At 43.0% G+C, this 26,457-nt stretch overlaps 1 protein-coding gene across 3 annotated transcripts in view; it reads left to right on the top strand.

Moving 5' to 3' along the window:
• Positions 1-26,457, top strand: part of CLTC (clathrin heavy chain) — a 97,680-nt gene that overhangs the window by 48,801 nt on the left and 22,422 nt on the right. For all 3 annotated transcript variants that reach the window (XM_087925193.1, XM_087925185.1, XM_087925200.1), the window contains 14 exons: positions 1,717-1,914; positions 3,407-3,607; positions 6,349-6,501; positions 7,615-7,737; positions 9,052-9,189; positions 13,005-13,169; positions 15,659-15,839; positions 17,381-17,544; positions 20,952-21,077; positions 22,010-22,152; positions 23,207-23,441; positions 24,522-24,644; positions 24,739-24,884; positions 25,579-25,762. In XM_087925193.1, coding sequence (XP_087781319.1) covers positions 1,717-1,914; positions 3,407-3,607; positions 6,349-6,501; positions 7,615-7,737; positions 9,052-9,189; positions 13,005-13,169; positions 15,659-15,839; positions 17,381-17,544; positions 20,952-21,077; positions 22,010-22,152; positions 23,207-23,441; positions 24,522-24,644; positions 24,739-24,884; positions 25,579-25,762 — 2,280 coding nt within the window. The remainder of the gene's footprint in view (positions 1-1,716; positions 1,915-3,406; positions 3,608-6,348; positions 6,502-7,614; positions 7,738-9,051; positions 9,190-13,004; positions 13,170-15,658; positions 15,840-17,380; positions 17,545-20,951; positions 21,078-22,009; positions 22,153-23,206; positions 23,442-24,521; positions 24,645-24,738; positions 24,885-25,578; positions 25,763-26,457) is intronic.

The raw sequence follows: 26,457 nt of genomic DNA, 5'->3' as shown, positions 1-26,457 counted from the left end.
GGTACCTACCCATATTTCCCCCCAAATAAGACCCCGTCTTATATTTTTTTTGCCACCCCAAAAGGCACCAGGTCTTATTTTTGGGGGTGGTGGTCGTTCACTGACTCGCCTCACTTGCACACGTTGTCCCTGGCCTCTTTTCTGCTGTCGGAGGTCTTCAGGAACTTCTGCATCCGGCAAGACTTTCCTGAAGGCCTCTGCAGTTGATAACAGAGCTCCGGATCGATCCTGAGCGTTGTTATAGGCTTCAGGAAAGCTTGGCTGGCTGCAGAAGAAATGGGCTGGCGAGGCAGGCGTCGGAGTGTGCGAGGCCTGGCTGCAACTGTCCAAAGGTAAGTAGTAGGACAGCTCCACCCCCTTCCATCCCCACCCTAGCTTAATTTTTACCCGTGCACCCCGGAGCGGGTGAGATCTTAATTAGGGTTTATTTTGGGGCTTATATTGGGCGAACATATAAAAATCAAGCTAGGACATACTTTTGGGGTAGGTTGTATTTTCAGGGAAACACAGTATTTATCTGCTTGCGTTTGCATGCCTTTGAACTGCTAGGCGGAGAGGAGCTGAGGCAAGGAACGAGAGCTCATCCCGGTTGTCAGCCTTCCAGCTGCCAAGCTCAGCATCTTTAACAACCGAGCCGTCGCGCCCATACATAACAAAGGAGGGATAAAATTAAATAAGACACTTGAATATGATATTATTTTGGGGCCCATTTCTTGGTAGGAGAAGAGGAGGGAGCAAGATTAATGCTGTTAGTGTTGGAATTCCATTAAGATGAAGCAACACTTCAACAAGAGCCATCGTCATTCCCCTGATCATGTTAATCTGTTAGTAAGCTGCTGTAGCTCCTTCAAAAGGGGGAAAAAAAGGATCCATCTGGCATCTGGTTACCAGCCTGGAAGGGGCACTCATAGAATCCCAAAAACATTTCTATTGAAAAAAAAATATTAAAATTATCATAGTATAAAATATAAATGAAAATAAAGATGATAGGAAAATAAGAGAAGTGTAGGGGAAAAGAAAAAGCATCAACTTCCAACTTTTTTTAGCACAGTAAAAGTACCAAATAAAATAACAGGCGTAACTTTTTATTTTACCTACTTACCAAATACTGGCCATTTCTATAACTGTAAGCAATATTAATCGGCGAAACCCAACATCAAGAGTGCAGGTTAGATAGGTTTGTTGTTATAAACATGGCCAGTACATTTTTAGCATGAGCTGTGGTGGCGCAGTGGTTAGAACGCAGCATTGCAGGCTGACTCTGCCCACTGCCAGGAGTTCGATCCTGATGGGGCTCAAGCTTGACTCAGCTTTTTATCCTTCTGAGGTCGGTAAAATGAGGATCCAGATTGTTGGGGGCTATTTGCTGTAAAGCACTATGAAGCAGTATATAAGTCTAAGTGCTATTGCTAATTGATGATGACTATAAAGTGATAGTTTGCAAAAACAAAACAAAGCAACCAAGCTCAGAGAGTAAGAAGTAAAAAAGTTGAGGTGACAGTGTTACTATGAGGCACTAAAAAGAGTCAAAAATCAATCTTTCCCTTTTCTTTTTAGCCATTTATCCTCCAGTTCTTTCTCCTCCCCCGTTTCCCCTACTATTTTCACTTTCTTTGGTATTTTATATCCTGATAAACTTAATAAAAGGATTATTAAAACAAGAATGCAAAAGATCCTAATGATGAACCGCCTTCTATCCCTCTCCCTGCATTCAAGGTGCTTTCAGTGTGTGTGGAAGAAGAGAACATTATCCCGTACATCACCAATGTGCTGCAGAATCCCGACCTGGCCCTGCGAATGGCCGTCCGTAACAATCTCGCCGGGGCTGAAGAGCTCTTTGCCCGAAAATTCAATGCCCTTTTCGCCCAAGGGAGCTACTCAGAAGCAGCCAAAGTAGCAGCAAACGCCCCGAAGGTATGGAAAACATCCAAGTGATCCATGCTTTGCCTTTTCTGTTTGATCTACTCAGGTTTGAATCCTCAGTTCTGTTTCTTTTAGTTTCTTTTTTTTTTTGGCATACAAGTAGTCCTCAAATTATGGCCACAGTTGGGACCAGAACTTCCCATTGCTAAGCAAAAGTCTATGGAGATTCTCAGTCATCCAGGTCGTGGTTGTCCCAAAGGAGCTTTTTTTCAAGAGGCAACTGGACTTTCTGGTTTTTCTTTGAAGACGTTTCGCTTCTCATCCAAGACGCTTCTTCAGCTCCGACTGGATTGGTGGGGAATGGAAGGGTTTATACTCCTTGTAGACAGCTGGTCGTTTGTATTCTTTTAGAGAGTAGTTGAGGTCGCTTGGATGCTTACCTGTGTCCTCAGGATTGTCTGAGTAGTGCAAATGGTAGCATACCCCTACTCAGGACACAGTTGAACCTCCAAGCCGCCTTAACGGCCCTCAAAATGAATTCAAATGACCAGCTGTCTACAAGGAATATAAGTCCTTCCATTCCCCATCATCCAGTCAGAGCTGAAGAAGCTTCTTGGATGAAAAGTGAAACGTCTTCAAGGAAAAAACAAGAAAATCCAGTTGCCTCTTGAAAAAAGCACTTTTGCAACAACCATGACCTGGATGACTGAGAATCTCCATGGACATCCGTTATGAGGCTGTCGCTTGCAAAAATGGATACGTGACCTGACCAGCTGATTTCTTGCCATTGGTTGCAATTGCCCCAACTAAGTCTTATGCTTGTGGCTTGGAATTTATTTATAACATTTATTGGCTGCCCATCATAGCTCAGGGTAACTCCGGGTGGAATACACAATTAAAACTGCCATTGGTCTTTTTTAATGCGCTTTATGCAGTGTTGCAAAGTATTGTCCAGTCGCTGGCTGGAGGACTTGAGAAAAAAGGTGGCAAACATGTCAAATAAATAAAAGTTCATTCTGAAACTAGACAGGGAGGCATTTACCATTCCCTGCTGCCTCCCTAGCCAGCTGTAGCATATTCTAGGTCATCAGTGCAAGGCTGGATAATAATTTGACTGAGGACTTTTCAGCCGTTGTGGCTCAGTGGTTAGAATGCACTATTGCAGACTGACTGCTCACTGTCAGGAGTTCGATCCTGACCGGCTCGAGGTTAATTCAGCCTTCCATCCTTCCAAGGTCGGTGAAATGAGGACCGGTTGTGGGGCAATATGCTGACTTTGTAAACCACTCAGTGCACTATGAAGTGGTGTATAAGTCTAAGTGCTATTGTTATTAAGACATAAGAACTTCAGCTCCCAAAATTCACTAGCCAGCATGCTAAGGGGAATTCCAGGAGTTGAAGTCCAAATCTCCAATCTGAGGAACAGTGATCTAAAGTTTCTGCAAATAGTTTTTCTTTTAATAACTTACGAACTTGTTGGTCCATCTTGACTGATTTGCAATGGGTAGATGATGTATTTTATCCACCTTTTTTTTTTTTTAAGGGAATATTGCGCACTCCAGACACCATCCGCCGGTTCCAGAGTGTCCAAGCACAACCAGGGCAGACGTCCCCTCTGCTTCAGTATTTTGGAATTTTGCTCGACCAAGGGCAGTTGAATAAATACGAGTCCCTGGAACTCTGCCGGCCAGTCCTCCAGCAAGGACGCAAGCAGCTTCTGGAGAAATGGTTGAAAGAAGACAAAGTAAGTCATTTATTTGACAGGGCATCTTTGAAGATGGGGTTGACTTGACGGTCACTGACAGCTGAAATGTCATCCTTTCTGCTGGGTTCAGTCTCTTTCCAACTGTGAAGAGAGCATCTCTCTGTCTCCCAAGAAAGTGGAAATGGTTATGAGTTAGGGTTTGGTAGCTTCTGCTGGGTAATTTTGCTCTTCGGATTGGTGCCGTGGCAGAGAATAACAGAGTTGGAAGGGACCTTGGAGGTCTTCTAGTCCAACTCCCTGCTCAAACAGGAAACTGTATACCATTTCAGACAAATGACTCTGCAATCTCTTCTTAAAAACCTCCACAAATTCTGTAGGCAAGCCGTTCCACTGATCAATTGCGCTCCTTGTCAGGAAGTTCCTCCATAGTTGTAGGTTGCTTGTCTCCTTGATTGGTTTCCCTCCGTTACTTCTTGCCCTGCCTTCAGGTGCTTTGGAGAATAGCTTGACTCCCTCTTCTTTGTGGCAGCCCCTGAGGTATTGGAAGGCTGCTATCATGTCACCCCCTAGTCCTTCTTTTCATCAAAACTAGACATACCCAGTTCCTGCAACCATTCATCGTATGTTTTAGCCTCCAGTCCCCTAATCATCTTCGTTGCTCTTCTCTTCACTCTTTCCAGAGTCCCAACATCTTCATGGCAACCAAAACTGGGTGCAATGTCCCACGTGTGGTCTTACCAAGGCATTACAAAATGTTACTAATGCTTTGTGTGATCTTGATTCTATCCCCCCTGTTAATGCAGCCTAGAGAACCAGTGAAAATTTGCCAACTCTCAGATGGCAGCTTCCCGACGGCAACGTATTAGGCATGGAAGACTTTGGCTCCTGGCTAGAATTTCCTGGCAAAGGAAGGGATAGGAAATTGCCTTTCAGCTCTTTAGCTGAATTATATAACGTTGCCCTTAAATGAGTGACCTTTCCCTCAACTGTCAGTTGTTTCCAGTTGATGGATGATGCTTGCCTGCAAGCATATTATGACTTATGTCTAATGCCAAAACAAAAATAATCTCCCCCCCACCGCAACCTCCCAGTGGTGAAAATCTCAGAGGAATTCTCCTTTGTCCAAAACCTTGTGACAGTTTGAAAAGCTAAATTCATTATGACTCTACACCAGTTTCTGACCCCACTGATTACAATTTGTCAAGTCTTTGTGATTCTGAACTTGGACCAAGATTTGAAATTTCCAAACTTTTGCTACACATTTTTTTTCCAAATACTGGGGTGTGGATGATGGGGCAGGAATCTTTAAAAACTCGGTCTTTTCTTAATTGAGACAACAAGGTTCTTCTTTTGTCATCCATAACCACAGCCTTGGAATTATACCCCTCATTCAGAAATTGTATTGAGACCATGCTAGTCCTTATTTAATGAGTGCTTTGGCCGAATTGTGTCCTAAAAATATTTTTTCAGAGATTTTTTTTCTGTTACAGGATTTAATTTAATCCTTTTGCTTTATGTTGGCCCTTATTAATAACTCCTTGGAGTCAAAGGTTATTGAACTCCATAGTTGGACTTCTAAATGTAGTTACCTCTCAAGAAAATGTATTAAAATGAGCACAGGGGGCTGTGTGGTTTGGACGCTGGGATGGAGGTTAGCAAGCTCATGTTCGAGACCGAAGTGCTGTTGAGCTCCTGTCCTTCTGGGGCAGGGTTGAGCTCCCATCTTCCTGGGTTAAGGTTGAGCTCCCATCTACTTGGAGCAGGGTTAAGCTCCCATCCTCCTGGGGCAGGGTTGAGCTCCCGTCCTTTGCTCCAGCAATTGCCAGGGATATGAAAGGGATATGCCCCCAACTAGGCATCTCCCAGGTAACAGTGATGTCTCCAGCTAATCCTTTCAACCCAGAAGTGCCTTGGGGTTTCTGACAACGAATGCAAGCAAGCAGTCTTAAAATATTGTCCGCAGTTTAACCTTTACTTTTTGAACTTGATTTCTGGATTCAGCTCAGTTTCACACTTCTCCCTCTCTCTTCTTGAAGACTGGGATGGGAAAAAAACTTGAGAGCAAACGCTGAGTTCCTGACCACAAGACTTCTTTTCATGACAAATGTCCTTAGCTATTTTAGTTCTACGGTGAATGAGCTTAAGCAGCCACCAGCTTAAATCACAATCTGCCTTCATTCTTGATTGAGGGTTTATCACTTGACCTTTTAGTGACTTGTCAAGGACAGCTCTTCTGGAAGAGATTTCACTTTCTTCTTCCAGCGTCATCTTTCCTGGCAAAATAGATCTGTGGCTTCCTTCTTGGTTCGCTTGTGTGATGAGGACTAGTTGCACTGTGCCCTGCCCTGTGTTTCATTTTGTTTCTACTATAGATATTGATCAGAAGTGCCACTCATTGTTTAGCGCCATGCTGACATAACCCTTAAGGCAGGGGTGTCCAACCTTGGCAACTTTAAGACTTGTGGACTTCAACTCCCAGAATTCCTCCTCTAATCATATTAGCTCAGGAATTCTGGGAGTTGAAGTCCACAAGTCTGAAAGTTGCCAAGGTTGCACAACCCCTCCCAATGCAATAGGTCCCATAATACAGAGGGGGGTAAATCACATACTGTAGCAAAATGAATATTATATTTTGAAGGCTTCTTTGGGATGCATGGTTTCCTCAACTGCTTGTCACATTGACACACGTAGGAAAGAGTTTCTACTGCAGTTTGTTTTAGATATGCAGCATCCTTTGGGGTATTTTAAAAAAACCCTCCGAAATGCTTTCTTTTAAACAGCTGGAATGCTCTGAAGAACTGGGAGACCTGGTGAAGTCTGTGGACCCAACGTTGGCCCTGAGTGTCTACCTACGTGCTAACGTTCCCAATAAGGTCATTCAGTGTTTTGCGGAAACGGGACAAGTTCAGAAGATCGTGCTGTATGCCAAGAAGGTAATTGGTTTCCCTGAAACCTTTTTTTTTTTTTTTTGGAAGCCAGGCCAAACTTGTAGCCACTACCACGTCTTGTGATAGATCCTGGTCAGAAGTCTTTCATCTTAAGAGCCATGATGGCGCAGTGGTTAGAATGCAGTATTGCAGGCTTACTTCTGCTGACTGCCAATTGCCGGCAGTTTGGCAGTTCAGTTCTCACCAGCTGAAGGTTGACTCAGCCCTCCATCCTTCTGAGGTCGGTAAAATGAGGACCCAGATTGTTAAGGGCAATATACTGATTCTATAAACTGCTTAGAGTGGCTTGTAAAGCACTATGAAATGGTACATAAGTCTGAGTGCTATTGCTATTGCAGGCTAACTCTGTCCACTGTCAGGAGATCGATCCTGCCTGGCTTGAGGTTGACTCAGCCTTCCATCCTTCCGAGGTCGGTAAAAGGAAGGACCCAGATTGTTGGGGGCAAGATGCTGACTCTGTAAACCGCTTAGAGAGGACTGTAAAAGCACTGTGAAGCGGCATATAAGTCTAAATGCTATTGCTATCTTAATCCCTGTGCGAAATAATCCAATGCGTCCAGTGGCCTGTTCTGATTCTGTGTCCAAAATCCCTAGGCCACATCTCTGTTGGAATTGACTTAACAACGTCTATCTTACAAAGAACCACAACAGGAGGCCATGCTTCTAAGTCCTTTTAAGGATGAAAACCACAAGTGGCAGGAACAGCACATAAAAAAATAAAATCTCATAAGGCTGGTTCCGAGCAAGACATCCTGGGGAGTAGGACGATTGGCGCTGTCTGAGCTTGGTTGTTTTCTTGCAGATGTTGACTAGTTACTAGCTTGGGTAACGAAAAGTTTGCAAGAAAACAAGCAAGCTCAAGACAGCACCAAAGGACCCTTCATTTCAGCCCTAAGCTATAAATATTCTCCTTTGTTGGCGCATGCAGGGGTCTGTGACCTCTGCCAAGAGATGAACCAGGTTGAGCTTTCTCAGTTTCCAGCCTAGAAAGAGAACGAGCCAAACGCAGACCATTTCAGGACCCTCTTTACTCCAGCATACAAAGTGCAGCAAAGCTAACCAGATATTTCCTCCTGGGCATGCACACGCCCTTCTTAGGTTGGTTACACTCCAGACTGGATCTTCCTCCTGAGAAACGTAATGCGGATCAGCCCGGACCAAGGACAGCAGTTTGCCCAGATGTTGGTGCAGGATGAAGAACCTCTGGCAGATATTACCCAAGTAAGGAAACACCTTGAAAGAGAGAGAGAGAAAAGGATATTTGGGTCTCTGTCCGTTTGCTTCAGCAGGCTGCAATAAATGGCTTCATAATGATAATCCTTGGTTTCCTATAAAGTCTTCACACTGTTGCATCTGCAGAAACATTTCTGTTTCTCCCATAATCCTGTTTTCACATGGATATTTCTTATCATTCCCAGTCATTGACCCCTTTTGTTCTTGGCATAGCGTTGAGCAACGCTCGCAGGAAATTTGGGAGCATTGCAATCTCAAAACTCGACGCTTGTGCCCTGTTGTGAAGATTACTAATAACACAGTAAAGGTGACATTAAGCAAGCATGATAATAACCATGCTGCAGAGCATTCAGCGTGTGGGGATGTGATGGTTCTTAACCATTTTGAGCCATAAGTAGGAATGGACTATAAACTCAGCTTGACCATAAATAGAATGACTATATAAGACTTCGATGGAGTGTAAAATTTAGCATCTGGCCGTTTGTTCATGAGCAAAATGGTAGGTGATGCGAACTCTGGAACGTCTTATATTTAGCAGTCTTGAGGATGTTTGGGTGCTCAGTGAAAGACCAAGAAGGTGAGAGCTGCACAGATCTCATGTTCTCCTGATCTCATGTGGAAGGTGAAGTCTCAGCAGTCATTTCTTGGTGGACCCAGGTCCTACTTGTGAAATCTTTCACGTGGCCTCTGGAGAACCATACAGATGTTCTCAAGAACATTTCTCTGATTTGAGGAGATCCTCAAGGTAATCTTTGAATTCTGTAGGATTCTACAGCAGTTTTGCTTAAGCTTGGCAACTTTTAAGTTGTTGCATGCTGGCTGGGGAATTCTGGGAGTTGAAGTCCACACAACTTGAAGTTGAGAAATACTATTGTACAGTGTCAAGATTTGACACTAAAGGGAAAACAGGTTTTGTGAAAAACACTTGCACGTCATTGTATATGAAACATTTTAGAACTGAAGCCTTTAGCCTTTCATACGGCTCTGTTTTTCATTTTAAGCTCTTTACTAGGAATGTCCCATGTTTGAAAAGGCCTCATTTTGTGCTCAAAATACATGCTTCAAATGCAAGCGGAGGGGTTTGAAAGTTGAAAAGCTACAAATGAGATCAAAACTGTTTAAAAATGAAATGCTTTGTTCACCGCTAAAGAGAGGGGGAATATGGCATTCATTTGGTGCCTTAAGCGTGGATGATTTGGCTGAATTAGATAACCTTATATTGCTGGGATGCTTATACAAGGCTTTATCTGCCTTGGGTGGGAAGAATCTAAAACAACTGCTCTCGTTTATTTTATTTTGCAGATAGTAGATGTGTTTATGGAATACAACTTGATCCAGCAGTGTACAGCTTTCCTTCTGGATGCCCTGAAAAACAACCGTCCATCTGAAGGGCCTTTGCAAACTCGTTTGCTTGAAATGAATCTCATGCATGCACCTCAGGTGGGTTTTGTACCTGGTTCTCGAAAGGATTTAGTTACCCTATTTCTTGGACTTTCCTGAGTGGGGCAGTGGCCTAGAGGTGGAGCTCTCTCCTCATGATCAGGACTCGATCCTAAGTAGAGGCAGGTATTTCTCACACTGGGAATCTATCTGCTGAACAAAACTCTACGTTCGCGACAGGAAGGGCCTCCAGCCATTAAAACACTCTGCTAGCTCCATTCAGTTGCCCAGATTCCACCCCGCAAGGGATTATGGGGTCGTTAAAAGACGATGGTGATTTCTTGGACTTTCCTTTCACATGGATTTGAAATATAAAGGGTTCCTTTATATTATATTTGAAGTAATATAAAGGATTCCTATAAAGAAACCCTAAAAACAGGCATTTCAGTTCAGCTCATTCTAGCCTTTTTAAAAAACCAAAAGAACCATAGACCTCTTAATGCTCATCTTTTGTCTGCAGGCAGAAGCTTCCAATTTTATATGGAAGTTAAACTGATAAAACCAGGTACTGGTACTTTTATAATGATTAGTTTTCCAAAAGTTTGTTCTGAACTTAAGGTTCATTCTTTTTTAAAATTAAAAGCTTATCAAAGTGAGTTGCAGTCTAAAAATTATTACAATTATTAAAAAAAAAACTCCTTGTGATTGCCATTTTGATAGGTTATGGAGGGGAAAAAAAAACAGTTTCCCTAAACTGGAAGCATTTTGGGGCAACGTTTTTCCAAAGCCATGAATGAGCAGGTCAGCAAACCCCTGGTTTGGTTTAAAAAGAAGCTGGCGATGGATACTGAAGTGTAGTTTTCTTATAACCAGTGGGCTTATTTCTGGAGGCTGTGGTGGACTTGCGAGGATGCTAGAAAATATGGACTAAAATTCGCATGTGGTTGGAAAAAATGACAAAGAAACACATAGATTTGAAACCAGAGATCTTTTTATTGGGAATCTTACCTGATACATATAACAAAGATTTGAAATACCTGATTGTAAATGTATTAACAGTGGCTAGGATTGTATTTGCTAAAAACTGGAAAAATGAGAAAATACCATTGCAGGAAGAAATTATTAAGAAAATATTGGAATGTGCTGAAATGAGTAGATTGACATTTGAAATTAGAGAACAAGAGGATAAACAATTTTATAAAATTTGGGACCTTTTCTATCAATGGTTGGATGATAAAATATAATAATAGAATATTTAGAATTTTAGATAATAATGAATATATAAAGAGATTTTTTTTTCTTTTTTCTTTAATATCACATTTATAAAATGTCTTCAGGATAGGTTTGGTATGATTATATGATTTGTTATAAAATAAGTAAATTATAGTTATCTCGTAAAGCATGAATGAATAAAATCATAGTCAAATGATTGTTTGATAGTGATACTAGGGTATATAATTTTTGATTGATAATATGAGTTATTATGTAATGTAACTGTAATTGAGACTACGAAATGAATGCACAAAAACTGGTAAACCGACCGACACACTGTTTGTATATTTATGAAAGAAAGCTGGATGTTTTTATGTTTTGTTTGTTTGTTTGTTTTTAAAAACTAATAAAATTGTTTTCAAGAAAACAACAACAAGCATAATAAGACCAAGTCTGGTCTAGTGGTTAAGTTGCTGGCCTGGAAACCAGGAGATATTGAGTTCTAGTCTGCCTTAGGCATAAAGGCCACCTGATGATTTTGGGCCTATCGCTCACTCTCAGCTTAACCCTCCTGTCAGGGTTGTTGCTGTGGGGAAAATAACAGAATGATAGAGTTGGAAGGGACCTTGGAGGTCTTTTAGCCTGACTCTATGATCAAGCAGGAGACTCTAGACCAGGAGTGTCAAACTGGATTTCTTCGAAGGCCGGATCAGCATTTCGCTTCTCTTCAGGAGATGGGGATGGACACCAGGGGTGGGATTCTACCGGTTCGGACCGGTTCTAAAGAACCGGTTGTTACGATTCTATGCAGTTCGGAGAACTGGCAAATCGTGCCCCCGGCTAGCCCCGTCCCTCCCCTCCCGTCAGTCCTTACCTGGCATGTGCAACGTCGTTGACTGCATTCTTCCCTTCCCGGTCACTCCTTAAGGTATTTCTCTTTTTTCCCCTCCCGACAATCAGCTGTCCTGGGATTCTCCTCGCTGTGTTATTGCTTTGCCCAGCAGGCTTCCCTGAGGTCCAGAAGGCCCCAAAATGGAGCATTGGGACTCTGGGTTTTTTTCCTTCCTGAGCCCCAGGAAAGCCTTCTGGGACCAACCCCCCGCCCCTCCCCAAGGCTTACTTGAGACTCAGGATGCCCCCCAAAACGGAGGAGGGTGCTACAAAAAGAAGAAGCCACGCCCACCAGTCACATGGCCGCGCCCACCTAGCCAAACCCACAGAACCGGTTGTTAAAAAATTTGAATCCCACCCCTAATGGACACCTCCTTCAGCACCCTGCTGACCAAAACGGCTTCCCCGCACCTTGTTTTTGGCCTGGACAGCTTCTTGCAGCACTCTGGCACCCAAAACGGGCAGTGTGGGGACCCCTGGGCCCCATTTTGGCTGCCAGAGACACCATGCGCTTGTTCTTTGCTATTTCGAGGCCAGCCCCGCGGGCCAGATTTAAGCACCCCATGGACCAGATCCTGACCATGGGCCTTAAGTTTGACACCCCTGCTCTGTACCATCCCCGACAAATGGCTGCCCCAACCTCTTCTTAAAAACCTGCAGTGTTGGAGCTGTCACAATCGCTGGAGGCAAGTCGTTCTACTGTTTAATTATTCTAACTGTCGGGAGATTTCTACTTATTTCTAGGTTGGTTCCCTCCTTGGATTATTTTCCATCCAAATAGGAGGAAGGAGGAGTGTTAGGTATATTCTCGCCATCTTGAGTTATTTATAAAAATCATCAAGGAGAGATCAAAAAAAAAAATCTGATCATAATAACCAAGAGCAGCTTGTGTCTTAAAGGGCAACTCAGCCCAAGTGAGAGGTGAAAGCATTTTGGTGAGAAGCAGTTTGAATTATTCAGTTTTATTCATTATTCAAAAATTATTTAATTATTAATGTATTAACCGTAAATGACCCTGGGAAATTTGTTTTCTTGCAATTCTCGATGGTCGGTTTTCACCCCAAAATTAGCATTAAAATCCTCACCAAAGACTCACTTTCTTGATTGTGCTTGACAGTCGGCCCCTGAACACACCAGAGGAATCCAAGCTTTAATTTCTAGCAGAGCTTATTTTCCACAGATCTGTATCTCAAGGTTAACTTTAATTGACTACTTTTTCCTCCTTTTTCGTACACTATTTTTTTTTTTGCTTTTTTGTTGTCTACGGAGATTCTCAGTCATCCAGGTCATGGTCGTCCCAAAGGTACTTTTCTCAATAGGAAAGTGGACTTTCTTGTTTTTCCTTGAAGACGTATCGCTTCTCATCCAAGAAGCTTCTTCAGCTCTGATTGAGTTTGGGGAATATTCCTCGCAGACAGCTTGTCATTTGCATCCTTTTAGAGAGTCATTGAGGCCACTTGGAGGTTCGTCTGTGTCCTTGGGGACACATGTCAAAATCGAACAGCCCTCTCTCAACCGAGGGGGAGGGATACAACATTATCCATCTCCAGTCCACAATACAGTCCTTTCAGCAGCTCCACAACCATTTGCACTACTGACTTCAAGGACAAACCTCCAAATGGCCTCGACAACTCTTAAAAGAATGCAAATGGCCAGTTGATGATACGTTTCTGTTACGTTTCACTTTGTGTTTGTTTTACTGTTTTATATTTTATACACTTAATTTTTTTTTTAAAAAAAATCTCTGTCTCAAGCAGAATTTCCTCTTTCAGGTTGCCGACGCCATCTTGGGGAATCAGATGTTCACCCACTACGACCGAGCTCACATCGCTCAACTCTGCGAGAAAGCCGGTCTCCTCCAAAGGGCGCTGGAACACTTCACCGACTTGTATGACATCAAGCGAGCCGTGGTTCACACTCACCTTCTCAATCCAGAGGTACGGGGCGAAAGTGCATTTATTTATTTTGCGTGTTAAGAACCTCTGATGATTTTAATGGCTTTTATGCTGTAAGCCACCCAGAGTCTCTTTGAAGCCCGATGGGCGGCGAATAAAAATTGAATGAATTGAATTGCTGTGCTACACCATCTTACGGCTCTTGGCAATTAGCAGCAATCATACAGCGCAGCAATTAAATGTACGTGGTAAATTAAAATCTAATTAAATCGAAACCACCTAGCATAATTTTGACAGCGTCATTACTCATTCCAAAGTCCCCTGGAATAATTCAGACTTAATCAGTTTCCAGAAGTCTAATAATAATGGAACTAATCTCACCTTTCAAGAGGAGGCCGTTGCAGTGAACTTTGGCCATCGCTGAGAGATCGAAGTTCAGCTACACTCGGGAAGGATTATTCTATTTAGAGGTGGCAGTACAGGTAGTCCTTAACTTACAACCATAACTGAGCCCAACATTTCCATTGCTAAATGAGTCAATTATTAAGTGAGTTTTGCCCCATTTTACGACCTGTCTTGCCAAAGTTGTTAAGTGAAGCACTGTAGTTGTTAAATCCATAACATTGTTATGGCTTAGAATCTGGCTTCCCTCATTGATTTTTATCTTTTCTTTTATGTATACTGAGAGTATTTATACCAAGACAAATTCCTTGTGTGTCCAATCACACGTGGCCAATAAAGAATTCTATTCTATTCTATTCTATTCTATTCTATTCTATTCTATTCTATTCAAAAGGGGACCACATGACCCCAGGACACTGCAACGATGATCAATACATGTCAGTTGCCAAGTGTCTGAATGTTGATCATGTGATGCAATGGTCGTAAGTGTGAAAACTGGTTATAAGTCACTTTTTTCCCATGGTAACTTTGAACAGTCACTAATGGAATGCTTGTAAGCCGAGGACTGCCTGTGCACCAAATGCACAAACTTACATATTTATTTAATTTATTTCTACCACAATCAATATAAATTTTTGGTTGTTTATATCCAAGACAAAAGACAATAAAACTCAGCAAAGTAAAAATTAAAGTATACAAACAATCCAGCCAAGCTTCAAAGTGTATGCCTTCGATCCATAAGTAATGGCATTATTTTTGCACCCTAAAAGAAGTATGAAAGAGCTTGGTTTTAACAGCTTCTGAAAAGCAAGGTACCAAGAGCTCTGGTAGTGATTAAAATGTCATATTGCAAGCTAACTCTGCTCACTGTCAGGAGTTCGATCCTGACGGGACTCAAGGTTGACTCAGCCTTCCATCCTTCTGTGGTTGGTGAAATGAAGACCCAGATTGTTGGGGGCAAGAGGCTGACTCTGTAAACCACCCAGAGAATACTGTAAAATGCTGGGAGATGGTATATGAACAGAAATGCTATTGCTCCAATCAACCCATTTAATCACGTACGTTTTTAAGCAGTTTTTATTCGTTTATAATACAGCATACAAAGAAAATACAAAAGTAAATACTAGGGAAAATAGGGAAGGGAAAAGTGAGGGAAAGAAAAGAGGAAAAAGAAAAGAAAAAGGTATTGACTTCTGACTCCTTTTGGTGCAGTAGAATAAGGCATTAACATCAAACCTCAACTTTTTATTTTTCATTAATAGTATAATAGTATAGCCATTTCTATAACAACAAATCCACCTAATCGGTAAAACCCAAAATCAAACTTTCCATTTTTCCACCTCCAGCACAAAATCTAGAAGCAGTTTCCAAGTAGAAATGAAAGTATTCATCAGGATTCCAGCGATCATGATTAATTAAATCATGAGCCTTAAGCCAAATTTCAAAAAAAACTTCCAAGAATCCATTAGGAGCGACATACTGGCATGACCTGTATGAAGCCGATTCTGGCATACATAATTACAGTCACCTGTGACCCTGCTTCCCCCTCCCCCCCTGGGTGTGCCATAAATCACTTTCTCCAATTAAGCATGCACACGGGCTAAGTGTCATCCATCACGTTCTCCAATTAAAGTTTTTTTGCGGGCAAAAGCTTCAGCCGCTTAGCTACAATCTTTTTTAAGATAAAGTTGGAATGTGCTTCTAAATTCATTTGCTGTATGCTTCTCCAAGTCCTTTCCCCCGCCCAACTAAGGCCAACTTGGAAACAGTATAGGAATATTTTACAAGTTGGCAGTATTTATATATTTTTTCCTTCGATCAAAATAGTCAATTTAGCCATCTCTGCTAACTCCATCAGTTTTTGCAGCCACTCCTCAATTGTGGGGATCGAGGTGACATTTGATCATACTTATATGGGCACCCATCTCACCAGAAGTGGCTCTGTGCAGTAAGTTACCATTGCCGATCCTGGCTGAGAATTCTGGGAGTGAAACTCCCATCGCAGCTGTAAAGCTTCTCTCCTCTTGGGAAAGGCCGTTCTCACACATCACCCCAGGTCTGCATATTTCTGCCATGAAGAACCTTAAGAAAAAAATGAGGTCCTTTCTAATGGCTCCTTTCGCTTGCAGTGGCTGGTGAACTATTTCGGCTCCCTTTCTGTGGAAGATTCCTTGGAATGCTTGCGGGCGATGCTGTCAGCAAACATCCGCCAGAACTTGCAGATCTGCGTCCAGGTGGCTTCCAAGTACCATGAGCAGCTTTCAACCCAGTCGCTCATTGAGCTCTTTGAGTCATTCAAGAGTTTTGAAGGTAGGTTGGTTGGGTTCCCACACCGTACTCCCAAGTTCTGAATCCATGTCTCTCACTGCCTTGGTTCCTTCTGACTGTCCCCTGGTCCATTGAGAGGAGCGCGTTTCTTGAAGTCATCGGGTCAAGAAGTTGTCCTCTTTGGTTGGTAGAAACCAGTGGATGGGCATGTCAAGATGGTGGCCATCACTGCCCAGTTGAAGCTGTTCTCCTTTGTCCCCAAAGGTCTTTTTCACAAGGCAACTGGGCTTTCTTTGTTTTTGCTTGAAGAGGTTTTGCTTCTCATCCAAGAAGCGTCTCCAGTTCTGACTGAATGGTGGGGGATTTATATTCCTTGCAGTCATCTGCTCATTAGCACTATCTCTGAGAGTTGTTGAGGCTGCTTGAAGGTTCCACACCCATTGCATTGTTCAGGTGACCCCAAGGGCACAGATAACACTCCAAGAGGCCTCAACATTCCTTGGAGAAATATTTATCTTGGATCATTGTCTGTGGATTTAAGTGTGACTAACCAAGGATTGGACTGGAGGCTGTGTCTGCCTTTAGTATTCTCAAAACTCAGTATAATAGGTAGCCTATGTAATGCTTTACATGTAGATCTTGACTTACAACTGGTTGCTTAATGACCAAAGTTACAATTGGTTAAAAAAAAAAAAAAACAGAGGGACTTACGACCCAGATTGGAAGTTCCAACGGTCAGGCCCCCTCCACAGTCACATGACCAAAATTTGGCCACTGGCAACGCGCCCACATTTACAGCTGTTTGCAGTGCCCCACAGGCTTGTGACTGCATTTTATGATGGTTTTGCCAAAAACAGGCATTTGTGTGCAATGTAATCAGTTAATCTAAGTTCACTAATATAAGTGTGGGGTCCTTGGTGCTCTCTGAGCTTGGTTGTTTTCTTGCCGACATTTCATTACCCAACTAAGTAACATCTACAATATAAAAATGAGAGCACAGCTGCACTCCCTACTAGCACTGATTATGTTACCTAGTTGGGTAATGAAACGTCTGCAAGGAAACAACCAACCTCAGAAGGCACCAAGGACCTCTCATTTCAGGCTTGAGCTACAAATATTCTTCCTCTTACCAAAATCTGCTAGGGACACGGTGGCTCAGAGGCTAAGACGCTGAACTTGTCGATCAGAAAGGTCGGCAGTTTGGCGAATCCCTAGTGCCGCATAATGGAGTGAGCTCCCATTACTTATCCCAGCTTCTGCCATCCGAGCAGTTCGAAAGCATGTAAAAAAATGCAAGTAGAAAAATAGGGACCAATTTAGTGGGAAGGTAGTAGCGTTCCATGCACTTTCGGCATTTAGTCATGCTGATCACATGACCACAGAGATGTCTTCAGACAGCGCTCGCTGGCTCTTCGGCTTTGTAACGGAGATGAGCACACCGCCCCCTAGAGCCAGAAACGACTAGCACTTGTGTGCGAGGGGAACCTTTACCTTTACCTATCAAAATCCATTACTTCCATTGCCAGAGATTTCTGACAAATTCTTTTCATGATGGACTCCTTTTCTTTTCCACTCCCTTTAAGGTCTCTTCTACTTCTTGGGCTCTATTGTTAACTTCAGTCAAGACCCGGACGTGCACTTCAAATACATCCAAGCTGCTTGTAAGACCGGCCAAATTAAAGAGGTGGAAAGAATTTGCAGGGAGAGCAATTGCTACGATCCAGAACGTGTGAAGAATTTCCTCAAGGTAACGGGATAAGAGTGACAACTCCCCCCCTCCCCCCCCCCCACTTTTCATATGGGGACCTTATGTCAGGGTTCCTTACTTATACTAAAGGCCGTATTGGTTTTCTAAGTGGTGAGACTATTGCAGTGTTTAAAATTTGGGGTAATTTTAAGATGGGTGGACGTCAATTCCTAGAATTCACCCATCGTGACAAGTTCGAAAAACGTTGGACCAGGAAGAGGCTGGAGGTATCTAAAGAACCCTGGTTGAATCCACAGATGGGATAGGGGTTTGTTAGCCTAAAGATCAGGTTGGACCAGGTTGCTTGGGGAGAAGAGATCCCAAGCCCCATATTTGAACTCATAAAATAAAAGCTGCAAAGTTTTGGTTTTATTGTATGTTTGCAAGTTTCCAGGATTCTATACCTTACCCCTGGTTCATGCATTAAGTCTTACAGATCTAGGTGACTTGTTTTTTGGATCAAGCCAGGGCTAAAGGCTTGACCTTAGCATTTATTTTTAGCTTACTTATTTACTGGTTGAGCTTATGTATGTTCAGGCAGGTCTCTGAGCAGCTATTTCGTGCAACAGCATGAGAAAACTCAAGTCCAGCTTTCAGATTGTCAAATCTGAAAATATGGCATCCGTGGTGGCCCCTAAGCCTGGTTGCTTTCTTGCACACCTTCATTACCCAACTAGGAAACATCCTCAGTGCACTTAAATCAGTGACGCCTCTACTATGGACAGATATGATGCCCTCCTTCCTGAATAAAAAGGGGAAAAAAAGGGATCTTGATTCAGCTCCCTTCTGAATTCTCACCAGGCGTTCTCACCTGTCTGGTGAGAATTCCAGGAAGAAAAATCTGGATCATCAATTTTTGTACAAATCCTGTAAAGAACCACTTATGAGAATAGGTAGTCTTTATGCACACCTGTAAGAAATATTTTGCACCTTGGATAGAGATGTGAAGTAAGTATATTCTGAAGGAAGATGTTGTTTCTTCTGTGGGATCTTCGGTGCTCTCTGAGCTTGGTGAATTTCTCGCAGACGCTTCATTACCCAGCTAAGTAACATCATCAGTGTTAGAAGGGAGGGGGGTTTGCTCTCATTTTATAAACTAGTGGCTAGCTTGTCAGTATTGATGGGACCCCACTCGCTTCTAGCTCTGAAGAGGTTACCTAGTTGGATAATGAAACGTCTGCAAAACAAAACAAAAAACAACCAGCCTCAGAAAGCATCAGGGACCCCACACCTCGCCTGACAAATACTCTTTTCCTGTTTCTTCTGTCTTCTCTACTTTTCCCTGAATTCTGCAGAGGGACAGCAGGCAATCACCAGGGGATGGAGGGCTCCTAGAGATAATTTTGTGCTCAAGGGGCAGCAGCATCTTGGACTAATTCAGAAGATCGCTTGTGTTATTTTACAGGTGTTATTTTAAAAGGCCACATGACAAAACAGAGAAAGGGCAGCCATTATACACAAGATTGCAATTGCCACTCACTCTGATTGCCTGGGGGGGAAACAGACAGAAGGGTTGGCCTAGGTAGGTAGGGTTTCGAGTTCACCCAACCGTCTTCTTGGACAACAACTTACAAATAATCGTTCCTTGTGTCCATCGTTTTTCTATGTGTCTTTTGTGCTGTTCGGGTGTCTATGGATTATCCAGGACATGTACCAGGTAATTTTTCATTCAAGGCCTCGCTGATCAGTTCACACCTTTGGTCTCTACTCCTGCATAGTGTTATGGCTGGAGAATTCTGGGAGGCGCAATCCTGATGCAGCTGTAGGACACCAGAGGGAGGAAATGTTAACTTCCTGGGGTTGCGTCTTGAAAACAATGCAGGGACGTGGCTTAATTGGTAGCCTTGGCATAGTATTCAACACAGGTAGTCCTCAACTTACGACCCCAAATTTCTGTTGCAAAGTGAGACGGTTAAGTGGGTTTATGTCCCATTTTATGACCTTTCTTGCCCTAGTAATGTGCGTTTTGCTGCAGTTGTCCAGTTAGCAACACAGTTGCTAAGTGATTGGCTTTCCCATTGACTTTGCTGGTCAGAAGGTTGCAAAAGGTGATCACACGACCCTGCAACCGTCATAAAATTGAGTCAGTTTCCAAGCAACTGAATTTTGATGGTGTGATCGTCTGGATGCTTCAGCGGTCATAAGTGTGAACAACGGTCAAAAGAACCTCATTTTTTTTTTTAATGAACTTCAACAGGGTTGCTGCAGGAGTTTTCTTTAAAAAAAAACAAACCCTGAGACTTCGTGTTGAAACAAGCTCAGATTCTACACAGAAATACTCCCCAAAAGACAGTTTTAAATCAAATAAGTTTTACTTATTTAATACAGTGTGATGCAATGTATAAAAAAAAAATGGAGATTTTGTTAAAATGTAAAAAACTAGAAACCCAGACAGGGAATTGAAAAAGTCAGGTCTGGATTTAAAAACCCAGCACTAGTAAATTCTCCCTTAAGGAGGGACCATTGGAAAAAAAAAAACAGATAAGGAAATTTTTGTCACAGTCATTCCTCTGCTTAAAGCAGGGGTATCCAGCTTTGGCAACTAAACTAAGATTTGTGGACTTCAGCTCTCAGAACTGGCTGAGGAAATCTGGGAATTGAAGTCCACAAGTCTTGCCAAGGTTGGACATCTCTGGTCTAGATCCTGCTGCATTGGTTACAATTCAGTGATTAAAAAACATTTCAGCACCCACTTCAAACATTTGGCTTACAAGCAAGAATCTCATTTAATTAAGTGAACAATCTTCCTTTCAAATGAAGGCAATCTTGAGTATCCGTATCCCCAGCTTTTTACCTACATACATATATTAGGAAGCAGAATTAGAAAAGCATTTATATGTTTCCAGTTGGCAAAAATTTCCCTCTCTGGATATCTGGGAATTGTTTAACCACTGCAATTTATGAGCCTGCGGGAGGGGAGAGAAAAAGACGCCTGTATCTTATTTCTTGCAATCCCAGAGTTCATCCTGCACACTCAGTAACTGCTGCAGCTGATAAATACCGATGTTTAGATTAGGCTTGTAATCCTTTGTGGTCTTGTGCTTTTGGTAAAACTCTTATCTGGAACCTGAGCTGCCTGGAAAGTCTGGATAGTTTTAATATGAATGATCCATGTAAGAACCTGAAAAAACACTGAGACTTTGAAACGTGTCCTTTTAAGAGAGAGATTTGAATGGGAATTTAGCTGTTCCTGGCTAATTGACCTCTTGGGCTTTTCCATGCAAAGATTTGTCACTTACTGTCTGGTTGCCATTTTACATTTGATATATCGGGTAAGTGTTTTTAAAAGGTTAAGTGATTATGTTTCAGTTTATCTTTTTTGGCTTTTTGCTGTAGAGTTGCGCAGCCCTAGACAGCCATTATTAATTTAATAAATAAACAATCAAATCCCTGCTTTCTGTTTGCAGGAAGCCAAGCTGACAGACCAGCTCCCGCTGATCATTGTTTGCGACCGCTTTGATTTTGTCCATGACCTGGTCCTGTATCTGTATAGGAACAATCTTCAGAAATATATTGAGATCTACGTGCAAAAGGTAAGTTTCCTCTTTCCTCTATATATTCAAGATGGACAGGGATTTGTGTGTGTGTGTGTGTGTGTGTTGTGTTAGTATATACCAATGTATGTATATAGCATATATATGTGTGCGTTATATGTATTATGTATGTGTGTTATGTATATGTACACTTTTGAGATCAGGCAACAGAATTTCATTTTTAATATGTGCCAATGTGCCCACAGGAAAAAAAATGACAATAGAGCTTATCTTATCTAACTGACATGGTCTGCAACATACCTCCCCTGCCTAACCTTGGCCCCAAGGTTTCCTTCCAGCAGCATTCATACCCTAAGTAACATGTACTCTCATTCCAGCGTAAAACATTTCAACGGGAGAATGTAAATGGAGATTCTTAAGGAAGTAATGCCTCTTCGTTAGAGGTGTATTTACTGCTGGATCTTCAATGTGGTGTCCTTATGCCTCCTATTTGGTCCTGAACACTGCTTAGGATTCTGGCAGACTGCCTGCCCTATGTTTTTCAGAGTCTTCTCATTTTGGAAAAAAAAAAAAAGAACAATAGGGAAAAAGCTGGCATGCTGAAAAATGATAGCCTCTACCGTCTTCCATATTTTCCAAGAATGTTTTCTGGATGCACAGGCCTTCTTGGAGCATCAAAGTGGTGCTCACAGGATGCCTGTGCATCAAACCATAGTCACGGGCCTTGGTTGAAACCCTCGCTGCCGTGACATTTAGCAGCTTAACAGGGGCTCCATAATTGAACTTGCTTTTTCCTGTACCAAACCCTCCCGTGAAATTTCAGGAGGCTTGGCTTCTGCTGTTTTAACACCACCTGCTATTTTGGGAGGGATTTTATAAGAATCCTCTGGAGCGGGCAGCTGCATCCAACCTAATGAGCTGACTAGCCTAGCCTTGACTTGAAATTGACTTGACTTGAATGATGGCTTCAGGTGAACCCGAGTCGTCTGCCGGTGGTCATTGGCGGCTTGTTGGATGTGGACTGCTCTGAAGACGTCATCAAGAACTTGATCCTGGTGGTGCGAGGTCAGTTCTCCACGGATGAACTTGTCGCTGAAGTGGAAAAAAGGAACAGGTAATTTCCTGCGAATTCATCATATGTTTCAGTTTCCAGGGCTAACAACTGGTGGAATAAATAGCCACCAGTTGTGGCTATGTTTGTGTTTTATTTATTTGTATGATTGTCAGTCCGCCAGTAAGCAATAGCATGGAACCGATTGGAGGGAACTCTCATTGTCCCTTGATAAAAATGGGGGAGGGTAGTTAGAGGAAGCCACAATTTTAAAAATGGGTGTAGGGACTTGGAACTTACTTTGTAGTTTGGCCCCTGTGACATTACTCAGGGTGAATTTTCTCCCAATAAATGCTACTTAAATAGGAGCCAAGGTGGCACAGTGGTTAGAATGCAGTACTGCAGGCTACTTCTGCTGGCTGCCTGCAATTTGGCAGTTTGAATCTCCCTAGGCTCAAGGTTGACTCAGCCTTCCATCTTTCCGAGGCCGGTAAAATGAGGACCCTGATTGTTGGGGGGCAGTAGGCTGACACTATAAACTGCTTAGAGAGTGTGGTAAAGTACTGTGAAATGGTATATAAGTGCTATTTCCTCAAAGACTTTTGAAAGCTGTAAAGCAGTAGAACAGCCTGCCTCTTGAAGGTTGGCAGGTGCTCCATCACTGGAGACCTTCAAGAAAAGGGGAAACATTTGTCCAAGGTGGTCTGAGGATTCCTGCAATTTACAGAAGGTTGGATTCCATGATCTCCAATCTTTCATCCCTAGTGTCAACTCATAAAATATTTTGCTGGTAGCAGTCTGGGTCTTCACTGGGACCAAGACAGTGAAATGCTGTTGCTATAACCATACAGTAGCAGGTGATTGCTTCTTGAAGCTTAGCAACTGGGCAGAGAAACAAAGCGAGATTACAAATACATAAAAATATGAAGTGTAGCTTCAGATTCTTCTTTAAATCTGCCTGCCAGCTCCTTACGTACTTGGAGCATGGCTGGCTGGGGAATTCTGGGAGTTGAAGTCCACAAGTCTTGAAGTTGCCAAGGTTGAGCACCCCAGTCCTAGAAGTCAACAACCCCAGTTTGGGAGCTCTCTACAACCCAAATGCCTGTTGTCTCCTTAGGTTGAAACTGCTCCTGCCGTGGTTAGAGGCCAGAATCCACGAGGGTTGCGAAGAACCAGCTACGCACAATGCCCTGGCTAAAATTTACATCGATAGTAACAATAACCCGGAAAGGTTTTTGCGAGAGAACCCTTATTATGACAGCCGTGTGGTGGGGAAATACTGTGAGAAGAGAGATCCTCATCTGGCTTGCGTGGCTTACGAGCGAGGACAGTGTGACCAGGAGCTGATCAACGTGAGTTTCCTGGAAGAGGGTGGCAAAAACAGGTGGGAAGTAGATTCCTGATTCCTCCTTCTGAGGCTGTGAAATCCATTTGGTATAGGGCAGGAGTGGGTAACCACGGCCCCTTGATGACTTGTGGACTTCAACTCCCAGAATTCCTGAGCCAGCGTGGCTGGCTCTGGAATTCTGGGAGTTGAAGTCCACAAGTCATCAAAGGGCCGTGGTTTCTGGCTGGCTCAGGAATTCTGGGAGTTGAAGTCCACAAGTCGTCAAAGGACTGTGATTACCCACCCCTGGTATATGGAGTCTCGACTTACGACCACAATTGAGACCTGAGCTACAAATGTTCTCTTCAGTTGGTCCCATGCGCCGATAATGGCCTCAGTGATTGTACATTTTGTAAAGACCTTTTTTAAAAAAACATTCTTTGTGGCCCTTTTAAGCTTCCTCGTGAAGCCATTGCTACCCATGGTTTGTACATTTGTGGGGAACTGAGTTGCTCAGAGCCCTGTAGGAAAAGCCTGTTCCAAAACTAGTTAAAATTCCAGCAGGTTTATTTTCCTCCTTTGTTTTTCAGCTTTCAGAAATGGAGTCATGAAACTTTTGATGCTCTCTGATCTTGGTGGATTTTCTTGCAGATGTTTCATTACTAGGTAGCATCATCAATGTTAGATGATGATGATGCTACCTACTTTGGCAATGAACTATAATATCCGTAAGAAAACAGCCAAGCTCAGAGAGCATCTTCCAACCCAGAACTATAAATATTCTCTTCCATTTGTCTACGGAGCTTCTCAGCCATGCAGCTCAGGGTTGTCCCAAAGGTGCTTTTTAAAGAGGCAATTAGACTTTCTGGCTTTTCTTTGAAGATGTTTCGCTTCTCCAGCAGCAGAAAAGCTGAAGAAGCTTCTTGGATAAGGAGCTAAACGTCTTCAAGGAAAAACCAGAAAGTCCAGTTGCCTCTTGAAAAAAAAGGTGCTTGAAAAAAGCACCTTTGGGATTCTCTGCCATTCACTGGTACTGTGAAACTTGGTTCCTTCCCCCACCAAAGGAGGCCCTCACCCTTATTGTGTCAACCCCTCTCTCCCCCAGGTCTGCAATGAGAACTCACTCTTCAAGAGCCTGTCCCGTTACCTGGTGCGCCGTAAGGATCCAGAACTGTGGGCCAGCGTGCTGTTGGAAAGCAACCCTTACCGGCGGCCCCTCATTGACCAGGTACGTGCTTTGATGCCCCTGGGTTTGCTTTCACGTGGGATGAGTTTGAAATAAGCAATACTTGGTTGACCGTTGCAACCTCCTTGATTGGCAGGTTGTGCAGACCGCTCTTTCCGAGACTCAGGATCCCGAAGAGGTCTCAGTTACCGTCAAGGCTTTCATGACCGCCGACCTCCCGAATGAACTTATTGAACTGCTGGAGAAAATTGTCCTGGATAATTCCGTGTTCAGCGAACACAGGTTGGTCCTTTGCGTGTCTGTCAAGTCTTTCTGTCTGTCCATAGGTTTTGTCTACCCACCTACCTACCTGTCTTTCAGTCTTTATATGCCTGCATAGAGGTAGTCCTCGACTTACAACCACAATTGAGGCCAAAGTTTCTGTCGGTTGTTCAGGGAGTTTTGCCCCGTTTTATGACCCTTTCTTGCCACGGTTGTTGAGTGAATCACTGTGGTTGTTAAGCGAATCCAGCTTCCCCCATTGAGTTCACTTGTCAGAACGACATGAAGGGAAGATCACATGACCCTGGGACACTGCAATGGTCATAAGTATGAACCGGTTGCAATGCCTCTGAATTTTGATCACATGTTCCTAGGGATTAAAGCTGTAACTCTGAAAAGCGGTCCTAAGTCACTGTTTCTACTTCCCTTGTAACCCTGAATGGTCACTAAATGAACAATTGTAAGTTGAGGACTACCTGTATATGGAGAAGTGACTTTCTTCTTTTCACTATTCAGAATCTTAAAAGTAGGCAAACCAAAGATAAGATCTCTAAATTAGTGTTTCCAAACTTGGATACTTTTAAGATGTGTGGACTTCAACTCCCAGAATTCTGGGAGTTGAAGTCCACATACGTCTTAAATTTGTTAAAGTGCAGCAAGTTTCCAGCTTATGATGATGACCCATTTGCATTTTTATTGCTTTTTTTTTTTAAAGGAATCTCCAGAACCTCCTCATTCTGACAGCCATCAAGGCCGATCGCACCCGGGTCATGGAATACATCAATCGCCTGGATAACTATGATGCTCCTGACATCGCCAACATCGCCATCAGCAATGAGCTCTTTGAAGAAGCCTTTGCCATCTTTAGGAAATTTGACGTTAACACTTCTGCCATCCAGGTAACCCCGGCCCTTCAGAACTGAATTCAATGTGCCCGACGATGTCTAAAAGTGGCTTTTATCTTCGGCCATCTCCTGGTGCGCCTCTACAACCCATCAGGTCTTTGCTGAAGTTAGCATTTATGATGCCGTCTTTTTTGCGGAGTCCTTGGTACTTTGTTGGGCTTTGTAGTTTTCTTGCAGACATTTCATCACCAAACTATGTATCATCATCACTCTACTCAGTCATCCAGGTCATGACTTCCTCAAAGGTGCTTTTTCAAGAGGCAACTGGACTTTGGTTTTTTTTCCTTGAAGACGTTTTCACTTCTCATCCAAATAGCTTCTTCAGTTCTGACTTAGATAGTGGGGAATGGAAGAATTTATATGCCTTGCAGACAGCTGGTCATTTGCATCCTTTGTAGAGAGTCATTGAGGCCACTTGGGGATGGAGGATGGAAAACCCACATTCTGGACAAAGAGGCCCACTGGTTTGAAAGAGGGATCAAAGACATTAAGATTGAACAGCCCCCTCTCAACAGAGGGGGGAAGGATATGACACCACCTATCTCCTGTTTACAACACAGTCCTTTTCAGCAGTCCCAAGAAGGCTCCACACCTATTTGCACTGTTGAGGTGACCGTAAGGGCACAGATAAACCTGCAAGTTCAATGACTCTCAGAGAGAATGCTAACGACCAGATGACTGCAAGGAGT

Source organism: Pseudonaja textilis, chromosome 1, assembly GCF_049901715.1.
Source record: "Pseudonaja textilis isolate UNSWEBS1 chromosome 1, rPseTex1.2, whole genome shotgun sequence".
Classification (NCBI taxonomy): domain Eukaryota; kingdom Metazoa; phylum Chordata; class Lepidosauria; order Squamata; family Elapidae; genus Pseudonaja; species Pseudonaja textilis.
Note: the sequence above shows the minus strand (reverse complement) of the source record. Positions and strands in the feature narration are given on the sequence as shown.